Source organism: Anopheles aquasalis, chromosome 2 (genome assembly GCF_943734665.1).
Source record: "Anopheles aquasalis chromosome 2, idAnoAquaMG_Q_19, whole genome shotgun sequence".
Classification (NCBI taxonomy): Eukaryota; Metazoa; Arthropoda; class Insecta; order Diptera; family Culicidae; genus Anopheles; species Anopheles aquasalis.
In genome coordinates this window covers 68,920,647-68,930,646 of record NC_064877.1, presented here as the reverse complement: position 1 = coordinate 68,930,646, position 10,000 = coordinate 68,920,647, and the positions used below count along the sequence as shown (strand labels likewise).

Below are 10,000 nucleotides of genomic sequence, written 5' to 3'. Positions count from 1 at the left end.
TTTATTTATACGAATTTTAAGAGGCGCCGCATAGATAGATCACCGCACAGCGCACTAGATGGTGCGGGGCCGATAGGTCACCGGCCGTCGGAGAGCGGCTCAAGGAATCCCAGGGGTGGATTAATTTTAGCGACCTTGCGTCCTACATGAGGGCCGCAAATATGTTTGCGATCTAGTAGCCAGCGCGCAAGGCCAACGGTTCATTGATTGTCTTTTAAGCGGAGCTCTCGCGCATTCGGCGTGCTTACTTCGATCGATTTGAACAAGCATCATGCTAACGGGGTATCCGATAAATTTGAGGATATCATTTTTGATTTTAAATAAAGTTGTTCCAATACTTTCCCTTCGACAGCAACTCCAAAAATGGTACACATGCTCCTCGGTCACGGTACGGAAGATGGAACTAAACAAGGGAGTGTGGCCCCGTTTTCGAAAAATACCGGACGAACAAAAACAAGCGAAGCGTCGTTTACCACTCCTCAGATCGGACTTGTCATGTCTGTCTCGCTCGGAACGAAACCCAGGACCGGAGTACCGGCTCGAATGGTGGTGGATCATAAATTTTAATTTATGTACTAATGCTTCCGAATGGAGGACACGCACTGCCCCTGCCTGCTGGGACGCACGGACGAACGACATCATAAAGCATCGGTAGGCCAGGCAGGCAGGCAGGCAGACAGGCGGGTTGGTAGGAAGGAACCACCTTTCTCGTCGTTTCTTCGTCGTTTAAATTTTTAAAAACTCCTGAATCTTGCAAGACAATGTCCAACGGTCGAGCGAGACACCGAGGACACCATGGTCTCATTCTCTCTTTTGCTGGCTGGTCGACCGATTAGGACATATTTTTAGCTCGCACCCCAAGCCGCACCACAGAACAGAGAAAATTGCTCACAGCACGGACGGAGGTTTCTAGCGGACCCCCGATTTCGTTTACATCTTGATCGTTAATTAGACGAAGAGAAATGAACGATGTGATGAGAAGATGGTACCCAACGGTATGCGGCGTGTGGGTCCGCTGTTGACAACGCCCCCCCCCCCCCCCCCCCCTTTTCCATTGACCATGCAGAAGGGCATCACCATCATCATCGTCGCTGCGATCATAAACATCAATGGGATGGGATGCATGAGAGTCCGTTCCGTTAGTAGTGGCCAAAGAAAAGTTTTCTTTACCGCAGACCGGTCTGCGGTACCATCGTATGATTGATTCCATTCGGGTTGCCCACGTGCCGCGAATGCTCGAGATAATTCGTTCCGCAGCAGCGGGCAGCGTGCTCTGTGTAAACACAACGGTCATGACCATCTCTCCTCAGGTTCGGTTTCAATGGTTCGGAATGGTTGCCTGATGGTGCGTGCGTGTTCGATTAATTCATTAAATTGGATACTATTTCGATCATCTTGCGATGGTTCGTCGACTGAATGACATTTGCAAACTCCATCTTTTCCGTTTCGTTTCCCCTTCAGCCTACTGTGTTCATTCGACACCACCGAGTACCATGCGCCTCCACGGGACTGATGATTTAATAAAATATCAAATTTTACTGTTTTCCATACGGTTGTTCCGCTTGCACCATTCCGGTGGCCAGTTTCCAATCGGTTCGCGGTCCCGGTAAACAAACCAAATCCTAGCGAAGCTTGGCACGAGCCGGAACACTCTTCTTCGCACTGGGTCCGTTCGGTTCCGGCTTTTCCAAAGAAAATAGTGTCACAGGGTGCGCCCTGGTGGTACACGGTTTTCCAGCTGGCATAGAGCACACCAGCACGTGGCGTGGTAGTGATTTAATCGTTTGGCAATGAAATTGAATACCCTATTGCAGCAGCAGCAGCAGCAACAACAATAACAACAACAACATGGCATGGCCGCTGGTGCGCTGACCACGCTCCAGACGCTAACGCGAAGCCGCATCCAGGAACACACCGCGCGCAGTTTGGCGAGCTGATTTGAGCTCTTCCCAAACAACACACCAACCAGCGATGGGGAGGGGGGTATGGGGGCCGATGGAAAATTATGGCATTGGTCTGGTTAAACTCCCACCGTACGGAAGGATGAGACGAATTAGTGCGGAGGGGTCATCCGGCTGCCAGCAAATGTGCTCCCTGATTTACGATACCGAGTCGCGGAATCGAGTGGATGCAATATATATATATCGAACTCGGTTCGCTCCGTGCTCTATAATGATGTCAGCCAGGGCTAGTGGGCCGGATGGCGGCCATACTTTATGCGCCTCTTTCCTTCCTCCTGTTTGGCTGTGGGTCCGTGGGTGGTTAAGGTCTTGGCTGCGAAACCAGTACCAGTGTGACATGAACTGTGGACGTTCTCCGACAAAGCGCGCGTGACTGAGTCAATCAGTCAGTCAAAGCCTGCTGAAACATGTTGTTTTCAAACATTTCCTACCACTCGCGATGCATACGAACGGTGTTATGGATCGAAGGAACCATAGAATGCACCTTGCACGTAGCATTGAGAACATTGCATTGGCTATGCAGAGCTTATGCAGTGGATAGACGCTTGTGGATAGATACTGAGGGTGCTGAGGAGTATTACAATTTACCGCAACAAGCTCAGTCAGCAAGTGACAGCGTTGTGCAACTTGGAATTGAAATTTCGCTTCCAATTAACTCCTCGGATCGGCCAACCGCAAACAACGAAAGCGAAACAGTGAGATGCCACTAATCCAACTCATCGCGGTCCCGATCACCCCGTGGTTATTGGACCGCGCGTCCCACGGTGCTGGCGGACATCGATGGTTAACAATAACGAACCATCGACAGTAGTCCGCGAACTTGCGGATTAGGTTTTCCGACACATTTCCGCCGTTCCGTTTGAAGCCCATCGATGCTGACAACATCTCCACCGCCACCATCGTGCCGCACCGCACCGTGGTGTTTTATTGTGGAACTGGAATATTCAAGTCGGAACTGGGGAACCGCGAAGCCACCACAAAACACACAGTCCCAGTATTGGCACAAGAATAAAGTACGCAAATCGCGTCCGATGCCTGCCTTTGGGGTGGCTGTCGAACATGTCTTCGGAATGCTATGTTCCGTTCATTGTACGCTGTTACAGCCACAAAATCTATGATTTGTGGCGGTGAAAGCGAAAGGGGCACTCTTCTACGAAAGAGCCGTGTGCCACGGAACCAACGGCTTGAGGCTGTGGAGGATGCCAAATAAAACCTCGTTTGACATTCATTACCAACAGCGAACGAACGCGAGCGAACGTTGAAAGTCGATCAAATATTTATCGAGTATCACGAGCGTACACGAGCATGTACGGGGTGTGGTGGGGGGTGCGTCTCATAAACATTCGCTACACTATTGCTGCCACTACTATTTAACCGTCCACCGGCTACACCTGGATAAACCGCACTGGCATATGGTGACATTTTGAGCACAACAGTGTTCCAGTCCGCCTTCCGGTCGCAGGCATGTTGTTCGTCATCGCTGATCGCTGGATTACGGTGATCCAGAGAGCGTGCCTTGGCAACCCTTGGCTCTTTCACGAGGCTCTGAACATGGTACAGGGACTCTAACATCCTTTGACTACCACAATATCGCCACACAACGTGGCAAATAGTGATTCTGACGTTTTCATCTAGCATTGTATTCGCATAATTCGCTGCGTGCGTGCATTTAGGGAGTAGAGGGGGTAAAACACTTACCTTCGGGAACTCGGCGTACGGCTTGCCAACGCAGGTCTGCTTGACGGCCTGTTTGAATTCCTCGGTGGTGATTTTGCCATCCTGTGAACGAGACAGCGAACGCAACAAGACATTAGTACGCTCCGTGTGGTCGTTTCTTCCAGGGCTACCGGGAATTGTGGTTTTGTGGGACACGGGGGGTGTTGTGTGCTACAAGGGAGAGAGAAGATGCATCGAGCATGTGGTGGTGGTGGATGAGAGAGCTTGTTGGCCACAACAAGGCACACGATGACACTCATCGGGTGGTTTCTACTGTTTTGGATGGCACTTCTTGCCGAAGTGTGTGTCTGTGTCTAAGACCCCCGAGAGAAGTCCTCCGCGGTCTGATGAGCGACAAGTGTGGTAAGTGGTAAGGCCCGTTTGGTCGGAAATACGCCAGAAACACCAGAACTCGAGCAAGCGAGAGGTTAATGGTGATGCCCGACAGCTTTACCCTACACCAGACCGGAGGCCACAAAATCTCAATTCGGCTCATCTGCCATGAATGCCAACCCTTGCCAGTCCCGGGGCCCGGGGGTTTAAATCGCGGCAAAAGTAAATAAATTCCCGTACTTTGCACCGAATCCGGTAGGACCACCACGGTTTAGTTGATGAGAGGAGTCTGATTGTTTAGCTTGACGGATTAGTTCGGTCGGCGGGCCAGTCGGTCGACCCTCATACCCCCCTCCCTGTGCCGGTCATGCTTCATTGTGTTCTCCCGATCGCTCGATTCGTGTGTTGTGCACTCAATTGGCGTTAGCGGTTTGTAAACAAATACACTTTAATTATCTTCCATTCTGCTGGTGCCCGGTGGCCAGTGGCCAGTGGTTTTAAACGGACGATGAGATGAAGCCTGACATTAATCGGAGAGGGAGGGAAGGGAGGGTGTATTAAAACCACCCGCCCCTGTATGCCCAGTTGTTTCATCCAGCGATCGAAGATGGCTCCTCTGCCAGCCAGTTGCAATTAAATTTAAACATTTAAAGGCCACATTGCGCGTGCAGTTTACAATGTAATACCGGGCACAAGCTACAACTGGTTGCTACGATCCACTGGAGATAAGGAGAAGGATTAAAGATGCCAGATAAAACGTTGTTCCTCATCAAAATATTGCTAATCGATCCCGTGCTTGCTCCATTGATCCAAAAAAAAACCCCGCAGCAGCACTCTCTCTCTCTCTCTCTCACGCACCCGGGCATAATCAGTGCACGCGAACGTTTTCGAAGAGATTTGTTCGTTCACAGAAAATCGGATGGCCCCCGTCGGGAAGGGGGAGAGGCAGATTTGGTGTGGTATTAACTACGGTAAGAGCACGAGGAGCTAAGAACACTAGCCGCACCACGGCCATGCACGGCCGCATCGCAGGGGGAAAGCGAGCAACAAAAAAAAAACATAAATAAACCACCACGAGCTGGAGCTGGAACAAGCCCCTTGGTACCTGGACTGGTGTCTGCTGGATGGATGAAAAAATCGCCGAAAAACTTTCGCCGATCCCGCGATGCAGCCCACGCATCGGGCTGCTGATCGATAATGAGTTGCCACCGTATCGTCGTCGCCACCGCCTACTGCCAGCAGCCAGCTAGGATCAATCCATCTCCGCCTGCTCCAGCGCTATAGGTCACAAGTCGAGCATAACATCGACCCGCAACGCAACCCAAATCGAAGATGGCGTTAAAACACAGCGTTTACCAGCGGTGGTGATGGATGGATGGATGGTGCCGTGCAAAGGTAAGCGCAAACGGTCCCGTTTTTCCATCAAAACAATTAACAATAATTTTCCACCCGGTGTACCCTTTTGTCTAGGACACCGCAAGAAGCACCGGACACAGGTGTCCATCGGAATCGGCAGCACAATAATGAGGTGAGTCAGCAGCAGCCAGGCACGTAAGCGCTACTACAATGCTAATTCGTTTGTTAACATTCTTGGCACCTTCATCCGTTTGCGGCACACTTTTGCTGTCTTCTCAGAGGCGTGACAAGGCGTGACGATGACGACCGCAACGACGACGACGAAGAAACAGAAGATACTTTGGCTCAAACCGCTCTCGCTTGATGCTTGAGGTGCCGGGCACGTGTGGGATCGGCTGCAGCTGCAGCGCTCGATGCTCGGTATGTTTGGCAAACAGGGGAGGCCAACCGTACGGTCAGGTTCGTCAGTCGGGTCCCGGGCCCAGGGTGAGGCCAAACGACTTGTAATGAACTGTGAATTCTGCGTTCGAGTTGGCTCCATCTCGAGGCATAGTGGCGACGTGTGTGCGTACAGGGAATGTGTGATGTGTGCGCGAGTGTGTGAAGAGGGGGGGGTGGGGGCCCGATTCGCCTTACCTTGTCGAAATCGGCAAGGGCGGAGATCTCATCCCAGAGCGACTTCATGATGAACTTGTATTCGTTCAGGCGGGCCGGGTTGATCTCGCCCTTGCCCTCGATGACGGTGGCACGGAGAGCCATGCACTGGAAATCGTTGTTGTCCAGGAAACCATTGTTGTCAATGTCTGCAAGTGGAGAACAGAAAAAAAACAGGGAAACACAACGTTAGCCAGAGTAGAAGGCGCCTGGGCATGCTGATACCATCGTCAGCTTCATGTCGAAAAGGTCCGCTTCTGATAATCCCATACTTTCACCAAATTAGAATATGCCCCCCCCCCCCGAGCCGAGCCGAGCGAGTGTTTATGTGCCAAGATGGTTAATTCGCAAATTTGCGCCACCATTTTATTACTCCCTGTCGCTGGGCAACGAGGTCAAACCAACGATGGCAGGGCAATAACAGCTAAAGCAGCATGATGATGACCGTTTCACTAATGAAATCGAGCTCGCGCGCGCGCGCGCGCTCGAGGACACTTGGATGGTTGCGAAATGACTGGCTGGATGGCCGACCGCGGATTATGCGGTTTTGTTGTCGGATCGATTTCGGTTCCATCGCGATTTAACGACTCCATTCATTTGCTTTTCCTTTTGCTGCTGCTGCTGCTGCTCCTGCTGTTGTTCCCATTCCCTGCTTCATTTCACTGTCATCTCATCTCTAAAACGCTGATACGGTGATGTGTATCACCACACGGGCTCCCTGGCTGACTGACTGCGAAACTGATCGTCTATATAGCCGCCCCAAGTACCAAATTATCATACCATGGTGCATGGCGTGGAGACAGCGCTCCGAGATTGCTCCATTTGTGGCGTGTCACCATGGTTCCTTGGCATGGCGCGTCTTCGATGAAATTTGAGTTACTGATACTCTTAGTGGAGTAGCAAAAAAAAGATTGACAAAATACTGGCGTAGAGGAAGCGAGACGGCGAGAGAGTTTCCAATTCGCATTGCTACCACCCAAGGTAGGGGAGCGGTGCGGTGCGTGCTTGAAATCAATGTTTGATGAGCTAACGCACTTTGATGGGCAAGATGAAATTTTAACGAGTTTCTGATGTCGTCGTGCACGATTGCTTCTACTGCTGATGATGAGGGCTGGTTAACAGTGGAGCTGGTCGAGCGAAATGGAGACTCCAAACAGCAGCAGCAGCAGCAGTGTGCCATGCCGGACGTCTCTCGAATGTCACTCTTGTTTCCCGGGATGGAATGCTGCGATACGCCGCTTCCTGGTGTAACTCGAGTCGTCCTTGTCGTCGTCGCCATCACGACGGCGTTGATAAAATGATTTAATTCAATAAAAAATGGAAGCTTCCTGTGATGAGCAGCATCGCGACCGTGGAGGAGACGCTCCATTAGCGACTTGACTCACTTACGGCTGCCGGCACCGATCGCGTGGAATAGGGGGGGGGCCCCCCCCTTCAGGGTGTTCAGGAAGGGTTCAGGAAACCAAGCCCAAACGCGCCACACGCGGGAACAATGCGAAACGGTATCGGATTGCAGCCCGAGGTGGTTCTAAGGAACATGAAATGGGATACGTGGTTTCAACCGCGGATAATGATACCGCCGGGTGGGGCGGGCCCCCGTTTGCTTAGTGACCTTTTAGCTTAATTTCATCGTGCTCAGCTGGTAATGACGATGATGATTGTAATTTGTCTGTTCGTGGGATATTTCTCGGTGCTACGGTTTCATTTCGTTCCGTTAAAAAAACGGAAAGATGGAAGAAAAGTAGCGCATACGATTTGCAGCAGCAGCAGTAGCAGCAGCAAATGAGCATTTCCGGATAAATGTTCCTGCTGGACCGCTGTACCAACTGTCATCAGTGGCAGACAGCTGATGCGAGTCCGCTGAAGCTGCGTGAAACTTTTTAATTGAATTCTGCACCGATCGCGCCAAGCATTCGCTGCAGGTTGACCAGGCCGAGGATGAGATTTCGGACGAGCCTCCCAAATCCGGCACTAGTTTGTGACCGCATGCCTCACTGAGTGTGATGAGTGTGTGCGAACGGCAAGCGGTGGCAATCTCCATGTCGGAACTATAATTACTTTTCCGGAGTTTTCTACTATCTACTGAGTGGCATTTAGTCAGCCATACCTCCGGACAGCGAGCATGAATTTAAGCGAAAAAAAAAACAATCATAATCTAAAGTACCGGATTTGTTTTTGGTTGTTGGTGGAGGGGAACAAATAACCTCGCGGCTGCCTTCTGAGAACGAAGACGGACACAACGGAAAGAAACGAAAACCGAAACGGAAAAATAAATGCTTGCCTCGGACTCGGACGCGACCACTTTAATGAAGTCCATTCAACGCACGTATTCAATTTGCTGGACGCTGGAACAACTCAATTTCCGCCGGTGTCGCACTTCCGGAACGGCACCAAAGGTCGGCGCGTGCCGTGTAAATCGCCGTGTTGTGCTATTGTGTGCTTATCCCCCTGTGGGAGATCATGGATGATAGGCGAACAGTGGGGTCACGTCGAGTGGCCACCGCCCGAACCGGTACAGCTTGCCAGGGCTGGCAAATGGTTTCAAATATCAAAGACTCGACTGCGCTCGGTTTTTGGTTTGTTTTTGGGGGGGGGGGGGGGGGGAGAGAAGCGGTGTTTAGATAGACCACCAGCCAAAGGCATTACTACCAGCCTGTGCAGTGCCAGGGAGGCGCAACAAGTGGCCTACTGTTGTTCGTGTTGTGCGATGATCTCTGACAGCTATTGCGGAGTAGGCTTCGCCACCGAAATAGCACCGCGTTCGTGAGATCCGGACGTTCTTCCAGGAAAAAAAGAAAAAAGAAAAACGCCAGCTGAAAATCTGACTTGAATCGCTTAGCTTACAGTGAACGCACAAGAATGTGGCTCCGGATTTGCATTACAAATGATCCACTGTTCAGCAAACACACAAGATCAGCCGTTGGAAGCTCTTAGCGTTGAATCAGCGACATTACACCGCCCTCGGCGACATATTCAGCGTCCAGTGGTCGTGGTACTTCAAAAACCAAAAAAGCAAACTCACGCGCAGCTTCCTGGCAAAAGCGCTGGACAGCCTGGGCTTGTCCGGAGACCCTCTCTTCTTGTACTCTCTCTGCTCTCAGTAGGCTGGGATTGTACGAGGAAATTCTGCGAATCCCTGCGGGGCTCCCAGGGCGGACGCCAACTTCGCGGTAGTCAACAGTCAAACAGAAAACTCAACCATCCTTCTCCGCGGGCGCGGCATGGGAAACAAGACCACGACGACAACGGCGACGGCGACGGCTACTGTGACCGCTTGAAGCCAGCCAGAAGAGCAACAGAAATAGAAACAACACTTCCTCCCCGTTTCGCATTCGGATTCGACGAAATGGGCCGTCGAATGTGCTGAAGACGATCGCGACGATACTGACAAGGACGACGTGGGAGAGGGTTGAGAGCCAGGGAGGGAAATTTTCCCCGGGGCCGGTTAAAAGTCAAAGGGCAAATGGGTGACGCGAGAAAACCGAGTCACCGGCCAATAATCTGTTCCCAGTATGCGACGCTCCGTGGCGATGGTAGCCGAGCTTTTTTGGAAGGGTTCTCCGTCGGTTGGTCGGTCGGTTGAAACCCCTTTGCTCTTCTCTTTCTTCCTCTCCCTCTCTCTCTCTCGAACACAAAATCTTTATTGTTGACCGGTTGTCCTCCACAACACAGGAGGTTCAATTGATTGATTGACCGTTGCTGGTTGCGTCCAATGGGCTCATTCGTAGCTCGTTTGTTTGCCAGCTTGGTTTCGGGTTTTTTTGTGGTGGAGTATAGGCCCCCTCAAAAAAGGCACCCCTGCAAAGAGGAGACTCCTTCGTGGAATGGTAAAATTTGTTTGAATTTCTTGGAAAACAAATTCAAATTTTTAATTATGAACCCTATACAAACGAGGCGAGCTAGTCCGTTGTTTGACTTATGTGGAAAGGTTTTTTTTCCTAGCCCATCCCGAAATGGATCGCGAAATCAATCACTTACAG

General features: G+C 51.2%; 1 protein-coding gene across 1 annotated transcript in view; it reads right to left on the bottom strand.

Annotated features, from left to right (window-relative positions):
- The window catches only part of LOC126573227 (sarcoplasmic calcium-binding protein 1), a 19,985-nt gene that overhangs the window by 6,416 nt on the left and 3,569 nt on the right, over positions 1–10,000 (bottom strand). The window contains exons 3-4 of the mRNA XM_050233188.1: positions 6,003–6,169; positions 3,660–3,740 (exon numbers count right to left, since the gene is read on the bottom strand). Of these exons, the coding sequence (XP_050089145.1) occupies positions 3,660–3,740; positions 6,003–6,169 (248 nt within the window). The remainder of the gene's footprint in view (positions 1–3,659; positions 3,741–6,002; positions 6,170–10,000) is intronic.